The sequence below is a fragment of the Leptonychotes weddellii genome, chromosome 1 (assembly GCF_054177405.1).
Source record: "Leptonychotes weddellii isolate Sample4059 chromosome 1, ASM5417740v2, whole genome shotgun sequence".
NCBI classification, from domain to species: Eukaryota; Metazoa; Chordata; class Mammalia; order Carnivora; family Phocidae; genus Leptonychotes; species Leptonychotes weddellii.
This window is the reverse complement of record NC_138369.1, coordinates 76,713,942-76,739,370: the sequence shown is the minus strand read 5'-3', so window position 1 is coordinate 76,739,370 and position 25,429 is coordinate 76,713,942. Positions and strand designations below refer to the sequence as shown.

Sequence of the window (25,429 nt, the reverse complement as noted above, 5' to 3'; positions counted from 1 at the left end):
ACAAATTTTGAAATTTAAAGTCAGGGTTGAAACAACTAAAATGTGACCATTTTTAATCAACTCAACAGGAAAGAGACTGGAGTAGCAATTCTAAAGAAAAACAATGGTAGTTGATCATATCAAAGGTAAATAAGCAGTGTGTTGTGGGGTTTTTTTTAAGATTTTATCTAACTAACTATCTATCTATCTATCTATCTATCTATCTATCTATCTATCTATCTATCTATCTAATCTATCAGAGAGAGAGAAAGAGAGAGCACAAGCAGGAGTGGCAGCCAGAGGGAGAGGGAGAAGCAGGCTCTCCACTGAGCAGGGAGCCTGATGCAGGGCTCAATCCCAGGACCCCGGGATCATGACCTGAGCCGAAGGCAGACGCAGACGCTTAACCCACTGAGCCACCCAGGTGCCCTGCAGTGTGTTGTCTGAACCACTATTACACTAAGTTAAAAATCACAAAGTCTGGGATATAGAGCCTTGCAAATAACTCATTGAATGGAAATTATCTCATAACTTCTCAGAGCCTGATTCCTGTCACCATGTAGAAAACAGCATGCTGGAGCTTCCAGAAGGGGTCCCAGGGACCCCAGCCAAGTCCAGTGGGGGTAGTGGGTACTATGTGGGCAGGATTACCATCTTCAACAAAAGTAGCTCTGATTTAATGTTTTTAATAATAGTGGGTTTTCTTGCACGATTACCTTGAAGAATGCTTAAATGTTTACAAGCCACTGGCCAATGGACATTACAAATCAACCTCCAGGAGTGTTATTTACAAAGGTAAAGATAAGGTATTGCTACTTGCATTTGACACCTGGGCCAGAAACACTAATGTGCTGCAAAGAACAAGGCAGGAGAGTGCCACGCAATAAAGAATTGTCCTGTCCATATTCTAATAGCTCCCCTGCTGAGAAACACTGGTTGAGATCATGTTTTAAAACCTGATTTTAGGGGCGCCTAGGTGGCTCAGTCATTAAGCGTCTGCCTTTGACTCAGGTCATGATCCCAGGGTCCTGGGCAAAGAGTGAAAGACAGAAAAAAGCCTGTAACTCTGAGGAGATAACATATTTTGTAAATCAAATAGTTTAGCACCCCTATCCCGTTATCATTCCTTTTATTTCCCTTCTGCTACCCTCTAGCCTCTTGTGTATCTAGAAGTTCCAGGCTTGCCCTGGCTCTGCTACCCAGAGAAGGATAATTTATCTACACAACACTAAATCTTGGGAGTAGTTGTTCCCAGGCCACTAAGATAGCTACAGAAATTAAAATTCTCAAGAGGAAAGAATCTTGAGAGTAAGCTAAACTGAGCCTTTCCTTGTGGAAACTCTACTGCTCATCTTTGAGATGCGAGGTTTAATTAAGGAAGGCAAATGTTTCTTATAAAAAAAGATGGTCATCATCTATATAGCTCAGCTTCAATTACCAATTAACAAATAGGGTCTGAGCATCTTAAGTGGCTTCTACTGTACCACACAATTCACATATAATTCAGAATTTCAAGACAAGAACATGTAATGAAGTTTCAATGAATACTCAGATTTCAAATTACAAACAGCTGGGGAAAGGAGGGAAGACTATAAAAATAAAAGATCGTAAATTATTTTTTCAAAGAAAGCTTAGAATCTTTCAGTTAAGACATTAATACTAATGAAAATAACAACCGTAACTACCATTTACTGAATACTAAGCCACATATTATGCTAAACATTTACATAAGTTATCTCACAGGATCCTCAAAAAAAAAAAAAAAGAAGAAACAGAAACAAAAACCTATGACGTACATATTACTCTCCCCACTTTTTGTTTTAAATTTATTTGAGAGAGTGAGAGAGAGTGCATGTGAGCACAAAAGGTGTGAGGGTCAGAGGGAGAAGCAGACTCCCCACTGAGCAGGGAGCCCCCCAGTCTCCCGGATCATGACCTGAGCCAAAGGCAGATGCTTAACAGCTAAGCCACCCAGGCGCCTCACTCTCCCCACTTTAAAAAGCTTTAAGTTGGGATTCAAGCTCAGGTCTCTTTGATAACAAAGCCTACACTCTTAATACCAGACTTCCTTCCAGAAGACTCATGTGAATTTGAAAATTAAGTGTACCCTCCCCCCTCTCATGTGCTCTCTCTCATTCTCTCTCTTTCAAATAAATAAATAAAATCTTTAAAAAAAAAAAAAAAGTGACAAGGGGCGCCTGGGTGGCTCAGTTGGTTAAGCGACTGCCTTCGGCTCAGGTCATGATCCTGGAGTCCCGGGATCAAGTCCCGCATCGGGCTCCCTGCTCGGCAGGGAGTCTGCTTCTCCCTCTGACCCTCTTCCCTCTTGTGCTGTCTGTCTCTCATTCTCTCTCTCTCAAATAAATAAATAAAATCTTTTAAAAAAAGAAAATTAAGTGTAAAAACACTGCTTTCCTTCAAATGGTCATGCCTCTTTTTAAATGACTTTTTAAAAATACTACTTACCAATCTACTAAATCCTCCGTAAAGTATACAAAACCCTCCTTGATAATCAGAGAGATCTACAAAGCCTTCAATATTTCTATAGTCATAGGAACAGAGGACTTTGTTGGTTGCAGGATTAATTTGGTCAAAGCCTCCAGGAGTTACTTCTAAAATGACAGGTTTTCTTGTATCACTCCAGTGATGTTTATAGCAGTTATATCTCTGGAGAGAGAAATAATACTACTTTTAGGTTCATATTTAAGCTTACCATGAAATAAAGTTACAGTTAATATATCAGTCACTGCTAAAACAACTAGAAATCTAAACAACGTTGTAAATATTTAGAGCTACTATCCAAATTGTTAAAAACATTAATTTTAGCTATTTGGAGGTTTGTATTTAAGTAAGAATGTTCACTCAAACTGAAGATACTATATGTTTTTTAAATTAACAAAGGTTTGGGTTACAATATTTTGTGAAACAATTTTGAGTCAGTCTTATGCAAATCTATAAAAAAAGAAAGAAAGAAAAGTAAGTCCCAAAAGAAATGTTACTCTGAAAGTTTTATTGGGAATAAAGATTTCAACTTTTATTGATGGATTCTTTTAATTCAATTTACATATAGAAAAGAGGTAAGTCACATTTTGGGGAAGTTACAGTGTTCAGTTTAAACAATCTGAGCTGGTTCAGTATGTAATATAGATTTTCTTTCTACACACACAAAAATGCTGAAGCCTCAGTTGGACCTTAGGCTTTTCTAATCACAACAATGGAGAGTTATAAATTTGATTGCATTACCAAGTAAAATTCCACTAAATAATAACATTCCTTTGTAAATTAAGGTACCTAGTATCAGAAATGATTAGAATGGTCAACATCATTTACTACCCAGTTTGTTTTATTCTTAAAAAGAAAAAAAAGGTTTAGGTGAGGCTGCTAGCCAAAATGTTATGATACAAGAGAAAATAATTTAAAATAAAGACAAAATGAGGCAAGAGAAAAGTAACCAAGTGTCAGATGTGAAATGAATATCCCCTCACCCACCCAAAAAGTCCACAAAGTTTTCTACCCAACAATATGAAGAGGAACACATGGTCAGTTACAGGACTCTTCAGGTAAAAGTAAATTGGTTGCTCAGGAGTACAACTATTTCTAATACTGAAATGAGAGAAATTCTCTCGTAGGTATTCAGAAAAGTGAGTAAGGCATTAAATAATAAACGCCTCCACGACACCCCAACACTAAACCCAGCAATGAGCCTCAGTTTGGCTCAGGATCATATGACATCAAGTCCCCTCAGCATTACTGATCGATGGTATAATAATGCACATTATAGTTCCATAAAAGGAATTCTGGAGAAAGACAAAGGGCCTACATTCACCCAAGAATATATTTAGAACCTTGATTCTGAACTAAAGGTGCCACTTCTCTCCAGAAGAAGGGAAGCCACAAAAATGGTGGTGCTTTTCCAAACTATGCTTGCTTGCATGCTCCAACCCACTCTGCAGGATAGTCTCTGTTCACTCCAGCTGATAATCAACTGTCATAATGAGATGTGCTGACAGAAACACATCATTATCCCTCAGGATTGCAGAAGCCAAAAGAGAGAGACTTAGAGATCTGATTTAGAGTACATCTAGGGACAACTGAAGACCTGAGGGTCAAATTCAATTTATGCAAGAGTATTCACCAGCAGAGCATTTGGGGGAGGAAGAGGTGCCATTTATTCCTGATTAAAACTAGACAGACTTTCAGGCAATCTTTTAGAGACACTGTTTCCACCTCAGTTTTGAAAAGTATTAAGTGGCTGAAGTTAACTGATATAAAGGGAAGCTTATAAACAAAATCTAAAAGTATGTTTTTGGAAGCAGTTCTTTTCCAGATGAGGAATACAGAAAACTCAACTGCTAACATAAAGTAATTAAAATAAGCATACCAAATTACAATTTATAGAAATCTGACTGTGGCTCATGAGAACAAGAAAGCAGCAGCTTGCCAACTGCCATTAATCTATTTTAAATGGCTCCTGAGCAGCCAGTCAGTTGCTTGACCTGAGATCTGTGAGGTTTCTGGGATGCTAAAACTAGCAGCAGAACATCCATAGAAAGGATGCGGGCTTAAAAAAAACAGAGAAATGATGCTGCCAGCTTCTCAGAATTCAGTTCTTGCCTTTTACCAGAAGCCAGAGTTCTGAAGAGTGCTACAGTTTAGGCATTATTCTGCCCCTGTCCCTGTAAAAGCAATACCTTCTCATGGAAAGAAATTTGGTATTTCAAGGGAGTGAAAAAAGCATAAACTCCCATCTCCCCTCGTCAGAAGTCTCTGATTTAGTTTAAATGCTATTGTAACATGACTAGAGAACGCCTGAGAAAGTTATGAAGATTCTAATAAGCACCCGTGACTTCCCCAAAGCTGCCAGTGCACCATGCAAAGCCTTACTAGCAGCCAGATCCAGTGCAAGAAAATATAAGACAGTTTTGATATACCCCAAACTTCTTAAAACCTTAATACTTCTGAAATAGGAAAATCCTACACCAAACAACTAGTGCATGTTCCAACAGGTATTATCCACAGTGTGATGCTTACTGTTGCTGTTTAGAATATTGAATAAAGAGCACCTGAATGGTTATAGCATCGGTTTTAATGTTCCATAGGTCTGCCTGAAAACTTCTTCTCCAACCATCAACATTAACAGTCATAAATCTAATTCCTCATGTTGGAGTTTGCTATTAAACTACATTCATCTCTCACATAGTGCCACAAAACATTAAACGATAATTCCTTTTTTCCCCTTTAGCTTTGCCGTAAAAGAAGCACACGGATCACAAAATGATTTCTATAATAATGGGCAACATTAGAATAGAAACAGGTATTAATAAGGTCAAATACTTGCCCTTCCTGTGATTTTTCCTTCTGAGAAATCAGTTCTAAATCTCTGAAAGAGAAAACAATCACAGTTTATGACAATAGACTGGTAAGGAAGACTCACGGTTCAGTCTTTTCTATCTAAAACATGTAAAATCTCAACTTGATAACCTTGATATTAAATATTATTGATGTTATAGTTTAAGACTGTTCAATAAAAAATGTGTGGAACTTCACTGAAAAACAAGACAGATTAGACATACAACTGCTCTGCTCTGTATATGCGCTTACAAAGTCTAAACGCTAATTAAATAGATTTTTCAGTTAGAGAAAGTGAAAGTTTCACAGAATCAAGTTAACAGTCAATAAGAAAAAATAAGCAGTGTGGGAAAAAAAGCTCAGAACATTAACATCTGTACTTTAATGTAACGGTTTCATTTAAAAAAAAAAAAAGAAATTTAGCTTATTAACATGGAACTGTTCTTACCAATGCTTCTGTAAGAAGTTCTGTTCTGTGCTCTGTAGAAAATTTTAAAGTTTCTGACTTTTTCCCACTGCCTTTACGAAATGTGAGGTTGAATTCTGTTCCTTGTCCTTTTCCAACGGGACTGATGCTGCAAATGTCTCCATAAGGCCACTAACAAAAAGAAAAATTCTTCCAACTGATGCTGTATTAAATACTATTTTTACTACTTTAATTTCACAATCACGGATTAAATGAGAAAAATCTTACAAAATAATACAGAGGCCTAGAAGATGTTATATCTTATAGTAATTCCATAACAAATTCTTTTAAAGGTTTTCAGTTATCAGAGACAACAATAAAAATCCCACCTGTATTCCAATTTTAATGATTAATGACGAATCCAAAGCAATTAAAATACATAAAAGTGAAAAGAAGCGAGGAATAAAATTTTATGATTACCTACAGATCTGTTAAAACAGACAAAAAGGAATCTGTAAAACATGACTAATTTAGAATTAAAAATAAGCTAGAAAATATTTAATTTTGTTTACTTATCCATATTCAAGTTGGTTTTGCCTTTATAAACAGTAATCCTACTTCTATGACAAGTATTTTCCAACCACTGCACTGTGACTTAATTTATGTATGCCTTTATTGCAGTTCCTATAGTCTTTAAAATTATAAAGAACTAATGCACCAATTTACATAAAAGAGATGGCTAAATCAAAAGCAACATATCAAAAAGTTATTATACTTAGAGCCTAGAAAAAAACATTTGTCACCACCCTCTTTTATTTACTTATTTTTGGTACTCGGCATGAAGTATTCTATAAGCGTATCGATCTCTTTCAAAGTTGACTTTTCTACCTAAAATACTGATTTCAGGCCAAGGAAATCATGGGTCATTACCTGGCTTTTAAAATTCAAATGGAGTTCAAAAAATGCCTAACAGCTTCTAACATGATTACCTGATTTGTTACTTCTAAGGTATTGGGATTATATGTAGTAATCGCATGGGTTCCAACTGAAAAGACACGCTTATACCTACAAAGAAAGACAAGTACTTAAATTTAGTCTTAAAGAAACATTTTATAATAAAATATATGATATTAACACAAAAGGAATATTTGAACAAATAGAAATGTATCAGTTGATTAATGCTAACTAAATATAGTTTAGTTTTATATTCTAAAGTGTTATTAAAACCTACCCACCACCACTCACTTTACTGTGAACTAGTGATCCGTAAGTAGAGAAGTAGGACCTATGCAAGCTTGAGTTGTTAGTATACATGAAGTTAAAATACTGCCTGAAGATGCCAAGATTCTAAATGGGAAAATTTTATTAAAAACATCAACACTATACACTAATTCTTTAAAAATATGCTTTCAACAAAACCATGATGCAAAGAAAGGAAAAGCTATGGCCTGCAACTGGTCAGTCACAGCAATATTCTGGAATCGTAATAATTTCTACTTAAGTAAGTACCTATTACATTTAAGTGTTGCAATTTTATAGAAGTAGGAAGCCTACACCACTACAGGCAATTTTCACTTCTCACTTCACTTCATATCTAAGGAGAAAAATCACTTGGATATCAATAATCCTTTAGGAGAGGAATTCATAATGATAAAAATAGAACCTGAATCAGAAAAACTTAAAAATAAAGAATTAGTTCTTTAAACATAAAATACATAAAACATCAGCTAGTCTAAGAAAACACAAAAACAAAATTAAGGATATATAAGAATTTATAATCATAGATACAGAAGAAATAATGATGTAACTCTACACAGATAAATTTGAAGTTACAAATAAATCAATCCCTATATAGAAGAATTTAAGAAAGCTGCAAAGAATTACAACCTACAGAAGCACCACAGCTCAAACAAGAAGATGAACCTTAAAGGAACAGGTAAGTCCCAAGCTTCTTAAGTTGTTCCAAGAAACAGACTAAGGACAGTTCCTCAATTCTTTTAGTGATAACCAAAATCTGGTAAGACAACACAAAAAGAAAAAAAGATACACAATCTATTTTTTTAAATAAATATTAGCAATAAGAATCAAGTAACTCGGGGCGCCTGGGTGGCTCAGTCGGTTTAGCTCTGTCTTCAGCTCAGGTCATGATCCCAGGGTCCTGGAATCAAGCCCCACATCAGGTTCCTTACTCAGTGGGGAGTCTGCTTCTCCCTCTGCCTGCCGCTCCCCCTGACTGTACTCTCTCTGTCAAATAAATAAAATCTTAAAAAAAAAAAGAATCAAGTAGCTTATGAAAATAGTAGTACACCATGACCAAAGAAGGTTCATTTTAGGAAAACAGAGTTCAATATTAGAAAAATCTATTAATATAATTGGTCATATTTAATGAAGTATCTATTTGTATTTTAGTTAAGAGATTTTTAAATTACCAAAACTGGACGTTAAATACAATCAAATGCCTTTTTGATATCTACGGAAATCATGTTTTTCTGCTTTAAACTACTAATACTAAAAAGACATACATACCTTAAACAAATAGCCATTATCAGACTTGAGGGTAACATACTAGAAGGATTTCCACTGAGATCAAGAGAGATCTTTCACAATTTTTCTATTTCCATTTTTTTCTAATTAGTATATTACATAATAAAAATGATGAAGTTATCTCCATTTGGGGAAAAAAAATGACAGATTTTATTAATCTTTACCATATAGTCATTAAAAAAGTACTGCCATATTACAAATATTTTTTTCACATGTCTAAAATGGAGTGGGAAATGATCAAAAGAATGAAACTACCTTCTTCTAACATAAAAACATTCATTTGCTGCTTTCTAAAGCCAGGTGAGGGTTGAGAGATTGGTGAAGTACATGAGGATTAACCTAAACAGCTAAAAAGTCTCAGAACTTCAGAGGCTTTATCAATTAACAGGGACAAATAAGATCTTGTTGAAGACTGCACAATGAAATCAAAAATCACAAATTCTAACTTTCAGAATCATCTGGAGAGTCAAACATGCCAATTTTTATAATCCTGAAATGAAACTACAGAATTTGTTTATTTTACTTTGGGAACAAAAGTAGAAGAATTAAATGCCTGAAATGTTTCCAGTGTCACCTAATGTCACATTCAAAGTCTTAAAAGATCTCAGCTAAGAAGATATTCTTTTCAATTCTAAACTAATTTCCTCCACACAACTAAAGACCTTCTAACATCTTTCTCATGTACTTTGTTGTCTAGATCATTGCCGTGCAAAAGAACTTTCCAAAAAGATGGAAACGTTCTATATCTACACTGTCTAATGAGGTAGCCATGAGCCACATGTAGCTACTGAGCACTTGAAATGTGGCTAATGCAAGTGAATTTTAAATTTTATTTATATTTAATTACTTTAAATTTAAAGTCACAGCTGGTTAGTGACTACCATAACTGGAGAGAGCACATTCTAGATCCTTCAGCAAAAGGATCCTGAAGTTAAGTGCCCACTGGGCTCAAAATACTGTCGTCAAGACTAGTAAACTCAGACCTATCTCTCAGACAAAATACTGGGCTCTACAGCCTCCCTAAGAAGAAAGCTATAAGGAAATTCTTTTTTTTTTTTTTTTTAAAGATTTTATTTATTTATTTGAGAGAGAGAGAATGAGAGACAGAGAGCATGAGAGGGAGGAGGGTCAGAGGGAGAAGCAGACTCCCTGCTGAGCAGGGAGCCCGACGTGGGACTCGATCCCGGGACTCGAGGATCATGACCTGAGCTGAAGGCAGTCGCTTAACCAACTGAGCCACTCAGGCGCCCTATAAGGAAATTCTTAAGAGAATTCTCTTCTATTCTCCTCTCTCCCCCTTCCATGAGAGCTCCCCTTACCTCTGTCCTCTAGAATGGCCGCTGCACTTTCTTTAAGTATAGAACAAATACTTCTAGGTCATTAAAAATTTACACCTTTACAAGCAGCCCTAAACCTTCAAAGATTACCTGTAAAGCCTCCTTAGATATCAGATTTAGAGATTAAAATCTAAATGATCCCACATGTATGGTATGTTAGTCACAACACTTGCAAACTTAAGATTTTTTTTGTATCTTTTACTAAGTCACTGGTGTCCTAAGTCATAAAGAACAAAGATTCCCTAAGTTCAAGGGGGTACCATGTCTTCATTATCTTGAAATTCTAACTCCTCCCACAGGACCCAGCACTGCATACAGCACATGCTCAGTGTTTGTCAAATAGCTAAATAGGCCAATCTATCTAATCATACATCAACATGCATTCAAATCTATGATCTGCTCATTTACTCTTGTTTTTAAAACAGAATATATGTCAGATAGCAACTAATTTCACACTAGTTTTTCAATCTTAACCAGTGTAACATCAGGAAATGACTAAGGTCTTATTTTTATGAAATACTCCCATTTTATTTTCTCTCTGCAAAGAGAAAATGCCATTTATAAATTATAATTTGCTGTTCTTATGGGTTTGAGATAAATTTGCTGGCTAATTCCTTAAAATTATCATACTAAAAGTTCTTATAAAATATAGCTATATTAAAACCAAGTAACAAAAGGAACAAAGACTAAAGTAAACAAAATGTATGAGAAATTTATGACAGATGATGCCATCTATATAATATGAAGAAATGTAAAGGCAAACACCTTTTCCCCCAACTGAGAAATTAATAATCATTATTGACTTTACTTATTGCACTTGTTTCCATTTTACTCAGCAACTAAAGTCACACAAATCATTAAATGCCTATAGGGAATAAGGGATTTTCTTCCATCAAGTTTTCATAACTCACAGATTTATTCTAATATGACAGCTTAATAAATAATATAATTTACATTACCCATGAACTCTAATGTTATTTAGAATCAGGAAACTAAAGCTCTTTAAATAAAAAAAACATATTTGGGGCACCTTTTCTAATGGGGCATTTTGCTCCCATAACAATTGGTAAAGATAAGAACAAGTAAAAAGGTGCTGATGATATTGCTGACAGAGATAAGAAAGATCATCTGAAACAAAAGCTGGGGATGTAATCTTGTTTTGAATATGACAGGTGATGTTCAGATTTTTTAACAGACTAAACTTACATTAACTTACATTAAAATGAACACTCCTGTATTATTCTAATTCCTGCAGATAAAAATATGTTATGCCATACTTTTTTTTTTTTTTTTTAAAGTAGGCTCCACACCCAGCATGGAACCAGTGCAGGGCTTGAAAAGAAAGTAATGTTGAATGTTCTCTATTTTGAGAGTTGAATGGTAATGAAATTTTGTGCAGAATATTGTGATGGTGGTATTTTTGGAGCATCTATTGACACTATTGTACATGTCTAATTAATACATGCTAGTTAAGAGTATTCAAGTCTGGAATTAACTTTCAAACGATGACTGACAGGTATCATATCTCTTAACTACTCTGAAGTTCATTTCAGATGTCTGAATTAGTTAATAATAAATAAAATGTTGGGAGGGGCGCCTGGGTGGCCAGACTCTTGATATCAGCTCGGGTCATGATCTCAGGGTTGTGAAATCTAGCCCGAATCAGACTCCACACTGGGTGTTGAGTCTGCTTAAGATTCTCTTTCTCCTTCTCCCCCCCACCTCCCTCTCTCTCTCACAACTCTCTCAAAACAGAAAATTCAACATTACTTTCTTTTTGTAAAGTACAGAAAAAGCTTATGTTTACTATAAACTAATGGTTCTCAAATTTCTTGAGGTCATAAAACCTTTGTGTATTACTTTTAAAGTTAAGAACCTCCCATCCAAGTACTAACCAGGCCCAACCCTGCTTAGCTCCCGAGATCAGATGAGATCAGGCACATTTAGGGTGGCATGGCTGTAGACTTAAAGTTAAGACCCTCAATCCTTTCAGTAGATAAGTCTATGCAGTGGGCCTCAAATAAGCCAAAAAGATCTAATCAGAGTTGGAAGACAAGCTTTTATGTTACCTAGCCTAACCCCCATAACATATAGCTTGAACCTTTTTTTTTTTTTTTAATTTTTATTTATTTGAGACAGAGAGAATGAGAGAGAGAGAGCACATGAGAGGGGGGAGGGTCAGAGGCAGAAGCAGGCTCCCCGCCGAGCAGGGAGCCCGACGCGGGACTCGATCCAGGGACTCCAGGATCATGACCTGAGCCGAAGGCAGTCGCTTAACCAACTGAGTCACCCAGGCGCCCTAGCTTGAACCTTTATAGTACCCTGGGCAAAGGTGGCTAGTTTTAATTTTCATTACTGGTGCAAGGGAACTAACTAACTTTCCTTAAGAGTAATTCTTTTTTTTTTTTTTTTCCAGTACTGCAGATACTAACCATTGTTCCTTAGAATTATATTCTTACCCACAAATTTCACCTGCTGGTTCAAGTTCTGTCTTTCAGCTTCTCATAGGATATAATAATTTTTCTGCCAACCAGACTTTCACTTTGAATCCTCTTTCCTAAGCTGAACACCCTAGTTCCTTCAATCATTTTAAAATAAGTTTTGGCTACCAATTTCTAAGAAGCTGTTAGGATTCTCACAGAACCTAGGGTTTTTCTGTTTACTATTAAAAGCTTCACAATCCAGTTACTTGAATTACAATTTTAGTCCACCAAATAATGAAACTAAGGATGACTGCAGTACAAGATTTCTCAAAGAGTTAGGAGATCAATGGTAAGCAATGCTGAAGGAGGCACTACAGCTTACTAATTTAGCCCACCAGCTCTGGAGTCACTACCTGGGTTCGAATACTATCTGGACTATTCACTTTCTATGTATCCTCTGATAATTTGCTTAACCTCTCTAAGCTTCAGTTTCTCCAACTGAAAGATGTGGATAGTATATATATCTATTTCATAATGTGAGGATTAAAAGAAATAATCCATGTAAAGTATTTGTCACTTGCTATTTATAATCAATAAATGTTAGCTATTCTTCTTGCTATTATTCTGAGTAACGGGGGGAGGGGTTCAAAACTCCAGTAGAGGGCGCCTGGGTGGCTCAGTCGGTTAAGCGACTGCCTTCGGCTCAGGTCATGATCCCAGGGTCCTGGGATCGAGTCCCACATCGGGCTCCCTGCTCTGCGTGGAGCCTGCTTCTCCCTCTCCCACTCCCCCTGCTTGTGTTCCCTCTCTTGCTGTGTCTCTGTCAAATAAAAAAATAAAATCTTTAAAAAAAAAAACTCCAGTAGAGTAACTGAATTAATTATAATTAGTACCAATATGCTTCCAGTAACCATAACTGCTAAATCCATACCTAACACATAGAACAAAATAACGGGCAAAGTGATCATTCCTATGCCTATGATACCAGGATACTCTGATTCTGGTCAAACTCCACTTGAAAGATGAGTTTCACCTGAGATGACTCACATCAGAAGTTGTATTCCTCAGAAAAGAGGAAGAAGAAATGTATAGCACATACTCTCTCTGCAATTATCTATCCCAATAACTCAGTAAGAAAATGTCCCGTTTTTTTCAGGGGAACTAAACCACATCCCATGAAATGTAAGGGCTTAAATTTCATGATGCAAGGTCTGTATTTTTTCCAGCTCAGATAGAGTTGTTTTTAAAAATATTTTTAATTTTTAGGGACACCTGGGTGGCTCAATCGGTTAAGCGGCTGCCTTTGGCCCAGGTCATGATCCCAGGGTCCTGGGATCGAGTCCCACATCGGGGTCCTTGCTCAGCGGGCAGCCTGCTTCTCCCTCTCTCTCCCTCTGCTTGTGCTCTGTCAAATAAATAAAATCTTAAAAAAAAAAAAAAAATTTTTTTTTAATTTTTAGAGCAGTTTTAGGTTCACAGAAAGATTATGCCAAAGGTACAGAGACTTCCCAAATACTCCCTGTCCCCACCCATGCACAGCCTCCCTTATTATCAAATTCTCCACCCACCACAGTGGTACATACATTTGTTTAATTGCTGAACCTATACTGACACATCATTTTCAACCCAAGTCCAGTTTACATTAGGGTTCACTCCTGGTGTTGTACATTCTATGGGTCTGGACAAATGTATAAAGGCATGTATCCACCATTACAGTATCACACAGAGTAAGTTTCACTGCCCTAAAAATCCTTTGTGCTCCACCTTTTATCCCTCCCTCCTCCTTAAACCTTGGCAGCTACTCATCTTTTTACTGTCTCCAAAGTTCTGCCTATTCTGCAATGTCATGTAGTTGGAATTATACAATATGCAACCTTTTCAGACTGGCTTCTGTCAGTAATATGCATTTAAGTTTCTTTCATGTCTTTCCTAGCTTGATGGTTGATTTCATTTTGGCACTGAGTAATACTCATCATCTGCATGTACTACAGTTTATCTGTCCATTCACTTACTGACGGACATCCTGGTTGTTTCCAAGTTTTGGTGATTATAAATAAAGGTGCTATAAACATCTGTGTGCAGGTTTTTGTGTGGATGTAATTTTCAACTCTTTTGGGTAAATACTACGGAGTGTGATTGCTGGATCATATGGTAAGAGGATGTTGAGTTTTGTAAGAAACCACCAAACGGTCTTCCAAAGTGGCTATACCATTTTGCATTCCCACCAGCAACGGATGAGAGTTCCCTTTGCTCCACATCCTTGTCAGCATTTGGCGCTGTCAGTGTTCTGGATTTTGGCCAATCCAATAAATGTGAGTAGTATCCCGACATTTGCATTTCCCTGATGACTGATGATGTGAAGCATCTTTTCATATGTTTGTCATCTGTATTTCTACTTTGGTGAGATCTCTGTTAAAGTCTTTGGCTCATTTTTTAATTGGGTTGTTGGTTTTCTTATTGTTGAGTTTTAAGGGTTCTTTGTATACTTTGAATAGTCCTTCATCAAATGTCTTTTACAAATATTTTCTCCCAGCTTGTTTTTACAGTCTCTTGACAGTGTCTTTTGCAGAGAAATTTTTAATTTTAATGAAGTCCAGCCGATCAATTCATTTTTTCATGGGTCACATCTTTGGTGTTGTATATAAAAAGTCATCACCAAACCCAAGAGTCATCTAGGTTTTCTCCCATGTTGTCTTTTTTCTTTTTTTTTTAAGATTTTATTTATTTATTTGAGAGAGAGAGAATGAGAGACAGCACGAGAGGGAGGAGGGTCAGAGGAGAAGCAGACTCCCCACTGAGTGGGGAGCCCGATGTGGGTCTCGATCCTGGGACTCCAGGATCATGACCTGAGCCGAAGGCAGTCGCTTAACCAACTGAGCCACCAGGTGCCCTCCCATGTTATCTTTAAGACTTCTGTGTTTCATGTTTAGGTCAGTGACCCATTTTGAGTTAACTTCTGTGAAAAGTGTAAAGTCTGTGCCTAGATTCTTTTTTTTTTTTTTTTTTTTTGCATGTGCATGTCCAGATGAAAAGACTGTCTTTGCTCCTGGAGCTTGCTTTTAATACAACACTGTGTGTAAATACAAAATTCCCAAAAAGCAAATGCGTTATTATTTGCACTTCTGGATGAAAAATGTTCAAATCCCAGATTGCCTGATAATAAGCACAAAGAATTATATAAAGAAAACACAAAAACAGTTCAAGATGCACTCATCTGAGGTTTAGAGGCTGGCAGGGTCAAGAGCTAGATCAATAAAGCAAGGGAAAAAACACTCAGGATTTCTAGGATTATCAGAGTTGGTGACATTTGTAAATTCCAGATGGCTAAAGAGAGGAGTATCTCTTCTTTTGCAGGATTCTATTTCTACACATAAGAAAGGTATCAGAAATTTGCCAGCTTCACTTTCAGTTGACTTTCCTCTCAATTTCCTGTATCTAGTCACTACACAGACTGTATATGAATGTCATAAGCATCTGCCATTTAATTCCACAGACTGATTACCATATATCCATCCCAACGTATTAAAATCTAGTGCAGACACTAAAATGCTACTCTTAAATTCAGAGTATTTGCTACAATTAATGTATGCAAATACCAAAGTGATCCACAGGTAGATTTTATTTGTAATTTCCACCCAGAAAAAACTAAAAACCTACATTTTGAAAATCACCCTAAAGTTTCCCAAAGTGAATCTGCACTTCTGCTTTAACTGAAATATATGCATTCTCCTTCCTATTAGAAATGGCTTGCTTAGGCCAAAAAGGAAACTTTGCTCTTCCATGAAAGAAAAGTGCTTTTTACTCCTGAAATCTATTCGCCCTTCCTGTTCCTTCCAGAGCAAACATATAGTTATGTACTTTGGAAGCGGGAAAATGACAAGCATAGGAGAAAAGGCTACTTTGCCAGCTAAGGAGACTACACTAACCGTGAATAGACCTGAATTATTAAGAGTATGGAGTAGTGGCTGCAAAATGAGACACATGAAAACTATTACAAAGGTAATATGAAATAGGTCACATGAATATCCTCAACAGAAATATGTAAAAGAGGTTATTTTTAATTTAGAACATATCTAAATATATAGACATGTTTAATTTAGACATATATTTTTAACTTAGAAATACATAGAAAGAAAAATATTTCCTCATCTTTGCTGCCACTATCAATGTCATTTTTCTGAATGTTGGGCCTGGGTTAGCAGTATGTATATAGGCATGAAGTCACTTAAAACTGAGGCCCTAAATCCCCAAAATCACATGTAGAATTTGTTGTAAATAGACTTATTTCTAGAGAAAGAATTCAATTAACAACTCTGAAACAATACAGAATTTTTAATGTTAGCCATTTGTTTTTTTGCATTAAGACTGATGAGGAATGCTTTAAAGTTAGATTAGAATTGGCCACATAAAATAGGTAAGTATAATAAAAATTTGAGTGCCACATAATAATTTACATTATTAATGAAATAACTATCACACTCTGGAAATGCAAGATCTTTCAAGAAGGTAAAAGCTTCAAGGTGTGTACATTAAAAACAACAAAATACTGCTGAAAGAAAATTTAAAAGATGTAAATAAATGGAAAGACATCCCACTTTCATGGATCAAGTCTCAATATTGTTATGGTGGCAATACTCCATTTGATCCACACATTTAATAAATTCCCTATCAAAATCCCAGCAGCCTTTTTTGTAAAATTGACTACCTGACTCTAAAATTCATACGGAAATGCAAGAGACCCAGAATAGCCCAATCTTGAAAACGAACAAAGTTGGAACCTCAAACTTCCTAGTTTTAAAACAGTACAAAGCTACAGTAATCAAGACAGTATAGCTCTGGCATAAGGTCAGGTATATAGATCAATGGGACAAAACTGGCAGTTCAGAAATAAACCTTTACATTTATGGCCTATTATTTTTGACAAGAGTGCCAAAACAATTCAACGGGGAAAGAATCATCTTTTCAACAAATGATGCTGGGGCAACTGGATATCCACATGCAAAAAGAATGAAGTTGCATCCCTATTTCACACTACAATAAAAATTAACCCAAAATCGAAGCTATAAAATTCTTAGAATATAGGAATAAATCTTTGAGACCTTGGATTAGGTAATGGCTTCTTAGATATGACACCAAAAGCACAAATCACAAAAGAAAAACAAACTGGATTTCATCAAAATCAAAAACCTTGTGCTTCAGGAGATAACCATCAAGAGTGAAAAGACAACCCACAAAATAGCAGAAAATATCTGCAAATCATGTATCTGATAAGCAACTTACATTCAGAATATATAATGAACTCCTACAACAATAAAAGGACAAATAACCCAAATAAAAAATGGATAAATTATTTGAATAGACATTTTGTGAAAAATATACAAATGGCCAACAAACACACAAAAAGATATTCAACATCTTAGTCATCAGGGAAATGCAAATTAAAACCACAACAAGGGGTGCCTGGGTGGCTCAGTCAGTTAAGCATCCGACTGTTAGTTTCAGCTCAGGTCATGATCTCATGGGGTTGTGCGCTGAGCCCCGCCTCAGGCTCTGCACTCAGCAGGGAGTCTGCTTGAAGATGCTCTCCTTCTGTCCCTCCCTCCACTCACGCACATATGTGCCCACTCTCTCTCAAAAGAGATAAATAAATCTTTTAAAAAATAATAAAAATAAAATGACAGAGATACCACTTTATATCCATTAGGGTAGCTAAAATAAGAGAAGAGACAATGACAAGTGTTGGTAAGGATGTGGAGAAAGTGGATTCCTTATACCCTGATAGTAGGATTGCAAAATGCTTTAGCCACTTGGAAAAGCTTGGCTATTCCTCAAAATGTTAAACATAGAGTTACCATGTAACTCTATATAACTCCATACAACATCAATTCCACTCCTAGGTATGTACCCAAGAGAACTGGAAATACACATTCACCCATAAGGTTACACATAGACATTTATAGCAGCATTATTCATAATAGTAAAAAAAGTGGAAACAATACCAATCAGTATTTACCAATCAAACAATACCAACAATGGTCCATCAGCTGATGAGTGGATAAACAAAATGTGGTAAATTCATACAATAGAATATTACTTGGCATTAAAAAGAAATGAAATGCACAAGCTACAATAGGATGAACCTTGAAAACGTTATGCTAAGTGAAAGAAGACAATCATGCATCTGACTCTGTTTTGGCTCGGGTCATGATCTCAGGGTCATTGGGATGGAGCCCCATGTTGGACTCTGCACTCAGCAGAGTTTGCTTAAGATTCTCTTTGCTTAAGATTGCCCCTCCCTCTGTGTTCGTGTGCACGCGCGCTACCTCGCTCAAAATAAACAAATCTAAAAAAAAAGCTAATCTTGTGACAGAAAGTAGATTAGTGGCTGCCAGATGCTGAGAAGATAGGAAAAAAGGGAAGTAATTGCTAATATTATTAGAGAAGATTTTGGGGAAGGTGATGAAAGGGCTCCAAAAATGGTTAGTGTGGGGCGCCTGGGTGGCTCAGATGGTTAAGCGTCTGCCTTCAGCTCAGGTCATGATCCCAGGGTCCTGGGATCGAGTCCCGCATCGGGCTCTCTGCTCCTTGGGAGCCTGCTTCTCCCTCTGCCTCTCTGTCTCTCATGAATAAATAAATAAATAAATAAATAAATAAATAAATGGTTAGTGTCCACTACTCTATTGAATATATTAAAAACCACTAATGGTACACTTTAAAAAGGTGAATTTTATGTTATGAAAATTTTATCTTAATAAGGATGTTGTAAAACAAAACAAAAAAGTTTCAAGGTGTCAATGATGGAGGCAAGGAATCGTGCTGAGAGCAAATAAACAGTTCTGCTCCAAATTACTACAGAAGGTAAAGAAAGAGGATTGTCTTAAGTCTTAGTCACAACTTTCCTAGAACATCAAAAAAAAACTTCTCCAGATACCACAATTACTGACAAGCTCACAAAACAAAAAATGTTCAGTAACCTTATTTTTTAGAATTATTGTTTCACTATGCTATACTTGTATTAAAAATAGAAGTTAGAGTATGATGATCAGAGCAACCTACCACTTGAGGAAAAAATAAAAATAATTTCAATACACAATCTTTTTTAAGGCTGATTCAAAGAACTAAAGAGACTCACACTACCCTGGGTATGTTAATTTTCTAACTTTGCTCAATGAAATTAAATGAAGAAAAAATTTCAAGAGAAATATTCTACAACTATAACAGTTATGCTCCCTAATTTAGGAGCTCGTACACTCTATCTTTCAAAATTATAGTCAGTTTGCTAACGCAAACCAGAAACACTACAGAATTCAGATGTTGCACCATTCTAAGAAGTTACTACACTATTACCTAAAAGATGAAAAGTTCAGGAAAAGATCCAAAGTTACTGGCTTTGTGTATGTGGCATGGTTTATCTGAGGCCTGATTTGGAATAATGTGGTCACCTATTTGTCGAAGTGTGGGATACTCATTTTACTTATTACTACTTAAAAGGATTAGACAGGAAACCTTTTTTTGGTAATGATCAACAGGTGCCATCCACTGAATACTCAATGTATTTAGGCATGATTTTAAAACCTTCACATGCTCCATGTCACTTCATTTAGTCCTCACAGCAATCTGAGGGGTAGGAATTATCACCGGTTTTACAAAAAGGAAACAGAAGCATCAACATCTGGGTCTGACCAGGCAGCCTACTAAAAAATGTCACTTCCTCTCCCAAGGAAAAAATAAGAGCAAACCCAATTTTTTTAAATTCATTATAGGACTAAAGAAAGATTATAAAAACACTATTAGCATATTTCTCTGACCGGCAAATCGACACAAAAATGTAGCCATCACACACAGGTTAGTCTCCGGGCAATAAAGCTATGGAATTAATACTCTGCCACTACTATATAATCCAATCATTAACTGACAACATCGAAGAAGGTAGACAGATGGTCTGTTTTCCTTTTGTTACTTTTAATTATTACCAACTCTTACCTAACACAGACAGAAAACCAGAAATGTCAAAAGAAAAAAAGAACAATAATTTATTCCAAGTGTAGAATTTGCATTTAAAATATGCACATATGCTTTTCAGAAGAGAAGGGCTAAATGGCAAAAATGAGCTGTGTGGTACTATTCAAGATATTGAAAATTATGTTTAAAATGATACTTCACAGAGGCACAGAAAAATAAAACCAACAGAAATACTTACTTTCCCCTCCATGAATGTTTTGTTGTGTAGAAACATGCCAAATCCTTGTTCTCCCTAATTATGTTCATTTTGTGCTGAAACCTAAAAGATAAAAATATGGCTGAATTTAGTACAGTTATCCTTCGAGTTTTTCCTGAATCTCCCATACCATACTTTCAGAGCTTGCCATGTAGTACCGATTTTAAGGCACAGATTCTTCTACAAGACCACAGGTTTTAAGGAACAGGCAGTGGTCTGTTCACGTCTCTCTCACATACTTTAGCGCACCATATTGTGATTGCTCCCCTCCACTACACTGGGTTTCTTGAGGACAAGAATTGCCCTCAACATCCCAAGAGTAAAGAATCTAATAAAAAATGTTCATGTAAATGAATCTTTAAATCTCACATTACCAAACAATGCCCTTGCACAATATGGGCACCTAAAAATGTTTGCCAAGTATCAAATCAATTCCAAAAGGTTTTTGAATTACTAAGAGCCAGCTGTTCTGTTGTCACTGTCACTTTAAGGAGACCCACCGTAAATACAATTTAACTTAAAAATAACAATATTTTCATTACAAAAGTAATGCATGTCCACAGTAAAAAATCTAAAATGCTCATAATGCAAATCCTAGCATCTAAAGATAATCACTCTAGCCTCCCTTCTTCTATTTAGAATAGGCTTTTTAAATTTTTATTTTATTTTATTTTATTTATTTATTTGAGAGAGAGCACAAGCAGGGGGAGAGGCAGAGGGAGAAGCAGACTCCCTGCTGAGCAGGGAGCCCGACATGGGGCTCAATCCCAGGACCCTGGGATCATGACCTGAGCTGAAGGCAGATGCTTAACCAACTGAGCCACCCAGGTGCCCCTAGAATAGGCTTTTTTAAAAAAAATTGAGAGGGGCGCCTGGGTGGCTCAGTCATTAGGCGTCTGCCTTCGGCTCAGGTCATGATCCCAGGGTGCTGGGATCGAGCCCCGCATCGGACTCCCTGCTCAGCAGGAAGCCTGCTTCTCCCTCTCCCACTCCCCCTGCTTGTGTTCCCTCTCTTGCTGTGTCTCTCTCTGTCAAATACATAAATAATTTCTTTCAGGGCTGGTTAAAAAATAAATAAATAAATAAATAAAAATAAAACAAAATTGAGATTGTCAATTGTACTGCTTAAGCCCATTTTCACACAATTTTAACCTTCTTCTACAGAACCTTCTATGGAATTAAATATTCTTTAAAAAAGTAATTTTTTAAGGCTATATGGTATTCCATTGGATGAATATACTAGAACAATGCTACTTACAGTGTAATCACAAGCATCAAGCTAAGTACAGAAATTGACAGTAAGTGTTTAGAAACCTAAAAAGTTTGGTGAGTGAACTCTTCTGGCTGAAGAGTACATAGACCAAACAGTTCAGGACTCTAAATTTGTGTGATGGATCACATGGTGATAGCTTCCTACCAGCTTCATGCAGAGGGACCATGTTGTCATATTTTAAAATTAGTCTACTGACTGTAACCCAGAAATGTATGAAATCCAGAACCCATTTAACTTCATGAAAAAAATTTAAATTTAGCTAACTGTACAGGATAAATTATTGGAACTATTTACTAAGGAAAAGACTGATAAATTTTGAAAATACTACATAATTTGCTTCATACTGCATAAAAGTTAAAATGAATATGGTCATGTATTTCTTCTTGTGTGACTTGACCATCTCTCCCTGCCCTTAATTAGAAATGTACTTTTAAAAATACTGGATACATACCAAGTGTTAATGCACACTAAATAGCTAGAATTATATGGTTCCAAACATATTATGGTTCACACTGGTCTAATTTTTTTTTTATTCAGCATTCTTTTAATAACTTGAATAAAACTAATTTCATTCAAAAAAAAACACTTTGTAACAGCTTTTTAAGATACAATTCACACACCATAGAATTCACCCTTTTTAGGTGTACAATTCAGGGGTTTTTAGTATATTCAGAGTTCTACAACCAATGTTGTTTTTAGAACATTTTTATGCCCCCAAAAAGAAACCCTGTTAGCAGTCACTCCTCATTCCCACTCACTCCCAGCACCTGGCAACCACTTACCTACTTTCTGTCACTATGGATTTGCCTATTTTAGACATCTCATATAAATGAGTCATACAAAATGTGGTCTCTGTGACTGCCTTCTTTCACTTAGCATTACATTATCAAAGTTCATCCACACTCTGGCATGGATTAGTTTCTTTCTATTGTATAGATATACCACATTCTGTTTATTTATCAGTTAATGGACATTTGTGTTGTTTCTATTTTCTTGCTATTATGAATCATGCTGCTATATACATTTGTATGAACATGTTTTTATTTCTGAGTATATATACCTGCATAGCAAAAACATTTTAAAAGACACTGCTATTTTGAAATTGCTTTCTTCATTTTTACTACTTATTTTTGTATTAGCAGAGTGGCAAAGGCCTCTATACTCTACGTAGAACACTCTTCCCCTAGATACCTACATGGCTCACATGTCCTTCAAATCTGTATTCAAATGTCACTTTTATAATGAGGCCTACCCTAACTATCCTGTTATAAATTGTAATCACTCTCCTCATTCTACACCTTCAATTCCCTCTGACTCCTGCTCATTTTTCCTCTATGGCACCTTTCACTTTCTAACAATTTATTATCCATCTAATCCTGCTACCATATCCAGAGAGAAGCATTTCTGCCTATTAAGCTCATTAACGTGTGTGTGTGTGTGTGTGTATACCCAGAGCCTACAAGAGTTCCTGACACAAAACAGGTGCTCAGTAAGTATTTGAGTGAATGAATGAAATGCAGCAACCCCACGGGAAATTCTGATGTCCACTTTAAACTTCATGTTCTAACAAGTACTCATAAATAAGGTTTTGTCAAATCATCTGGAAAAGCATCAACTCGCTCTGAGGAATAAGAGAACCACAAGTAACAGCAAGGTTAGGGAAATCTTAGAAAGGAAATTACAGTCAACTGACATCTTCCTACTAGTATGTTATGGAGACAGCTAAATATAGTCCTGACAGTTGGTGCATTTTGTTTTTTTCCTGGATTGTGTATCTGAGATGAAATAGGCAGCCAACTAAGACTTATTAAAACCAGCAAACATTCTTCCTGCCTTCTAAATCATTTGCAGTAAATGTTGTTGCTGAAAAGAAACTTAGGTAGGATCTCTGAAAATATGCCAAAATAGTGAAAAATACAGGTCTACAGATGTTATCTTTCCCTTATATACTATGACTGAAGATTGGAATAAGGGAATAAGAAAGGAGGACAGAAAAGGTGATGGCCAATACTAAAGAGTGGAGTTTGGACTGCTAGTCCATAACTTAAGATATCTGAATACAGACTCTGTACCAAGGCCTATCTTAGAAAACTGACAAAAAATGTACTTGAGTGAAGAGTGACTGATATCATTAAGGGACTTTAAATTTAAAATGGAAGTGAGGGAAAAATAACAGAGACTTTAAAATGATAGCCCCAAAGAACTTAGAGCATGACCCAGGGGGAATCCTAAAGATGACTTCATAGGTATCACTGATTTAGGGGTATACGTAACCCAAACAGATCTTTTAGGAGGGGAATTTTAAAAAGTTTACATCAAGAAGGCTTTTCTACAACTTTCCGAAGACCTAGGAACTTGGTGGTGATGAAAGCACCAGACTCCAGAGAGTTCTTAGGTTAGGATAGATAAAAGGAGAAAGGGAGAGAAGATCTAACACACACATTAATATAAAATTAAACTACTAGAAGATATATAAATGGCCAACAGGTATATGAAAAGATGTTCAATGTCACTATCAGAGAAATGCAACTCAAAAGAACAAGAGGGGGTGCCTGGCTGGCTCAGTCGATGGAGCATGCAAATCTTGATCTCGGGATTTTGAGTTTAAGCCCCGCGTGTGGAGATTGCCTAAAAATAATAAATAAGTAAAATCTGGGGCGCCTGGGTGGCTCAGTCGTTAAGCGTCTGCCTTCGGCTCAGCTCATGATCCCAGGGTCCTGGGATCGAGCCCCACATCGGGCTCTCTGCTCAGTGAGAAGCCTGCTTTTCCCTCACCCTCTGCCTGCCGCTCTGCCTACTTGTGCTCTCTCTCTGTCAAATAAATAGATAAAATCTTTAAAAAAAAAAAAAAATTAAAAAAAATAAATAAGTAAAATCTGAAAAAAAAAAGGGGGCATGAGATACTACCGTACACCTGTTAAAATGGTTATTATCAAAACAAAAGAAAACCCCAAAAGACAACATGTTTTGGCAAGGATGTAGAGAAACTGAATATTGTTAGTGGGAATGTAAAATGGTGTAAGCAGTGTGGAAAACAGTATGGAAGTTCCTAAAAATTAAAAAAAAGAACTACCATATGATCCAGCAATCAAACTTCCATGTATTTATCCAAAAGAACTGAAATTAGGATCTTGAAGAGCCAACACTCCCATGTTGATTGCAGCATTTTCTATAAGAGCCAAGATGCGGAAACAACTTCAAGTCCATCAACGGATAAATGAATAAAAAAAAATGTGGCATACACATACAATGGAGTATTATTCAGCCTTGAAAAAGGAAATCTTGCAATATGCAACATGGGTGACCTTTGGGGGACATGATGCTAAGTTAAATAAGTCAGTCACAGAAGGACAAATACTGCATGACTCCATGCAGTATTATATGAGTTATCTAAAATAGTCAAACTCATAGAAACAGAGAGAAGAATGGTGGTTGCCAGGAACTGGGGTGCAGTGGAAAGGGGGAGTTGCTAATCAATGGGTATAAAGTTTCGGCTGTGCAAGATAATTAAGTTCCAGAGATGTGCTATACTGCATGGTGCCTATAGTTAACAATACTGTACTGCACACTTAAAAATCTGTTAAGAGGACAGATCTCATGTTGTGTTCTTACCACAATAAAATAAAATTTAAGAAAATTTTAAAGTAAACTACTGATTACCTGGCCTGATAGAAATACTGATGCAGATAATCATGTTGACAGAAAAATACAATATAAGATTAAAGAAGTACTTCAGCACTCTAGACATCAGTAGAAGTTCCTATGGCCAAAATCGGCACACCTGACAATTATCTCTAATATTTTAGGAAGCAACAAGTGATACTGCTATTGTGCATCCAATCCTGAATAACCACCACCAAAAAAGGCTAGTTATAATGGAAGTGTTTTTTTTGGAAGAGA

The 25,429-nt window shown here is 36.3% G+C and overlaps 1 protein-coding gene and 2 long non-coding RNA genes across 5 annotated transcripts in view; all 3 read right to left on the bottom strand.

Moving 5' to 3' along the window:
- The window catches only part of DNAJC13 (DnaJ heat shock protein family (Hsp40) member C13), a 123,716-nt gene that overhangs the window by 83,044 nt on the left and 15,243 nt on the right, over positions 1-25,429 (bottom strand). For all 3 annotated transcript variants that reach the window (XM_081826283.1, XM_081826275.1, XM_081826282.1), the window contains 5 exons: positions 20,239-20,319; positions 6,724-6,799; positions 5,777-5,926; positions 5,318-5,359; positions 2,446-2,646 (listed from right to left, as the gene is read on the bottom strand). In XM_081826283.1, the coding sequence (XP_081682409.1) occupies positions 2,446-2,646; positions 5,318-5,359; positions 5,777-5,926; positions 6,724-6,799; positions 20,239-20,319 (550 nt within the window). The remainder of the gene's footprint in view (positions 1-2,445; positions 2,647-5,317; positions 5,360-5,776; positions 5,927-6,723; positions 6,800-20,238; positions 20,320-25,429) is intronic.
- LOC145722621 (uncharacterized) lies at positions 10,396-12,746 on the bottom strand. Its single transcript, XR_014147010.1, has 2 exons — positions 11,926-12,746; positions 10,396-11,716 (listed from the first exon to the last, which is right to left on the bottom strand). It is a non-coding gene; the product is annotated as an uncharacterized LOC145722621 (long non-coding RNA).
- Positions 15,001-20,227, bottom strand: LOC145722626 (uncharacterized). The gene is made up of 2 exons (XR_014147020.1): positions 18,715-20,227; positions 15,001-18,532 (listed from the first exon to the last, which is right to left on the bottom strand). It is a non-coding gene; the product is annotated as an uncharacterized LOC145722626 (long non-coding RNA).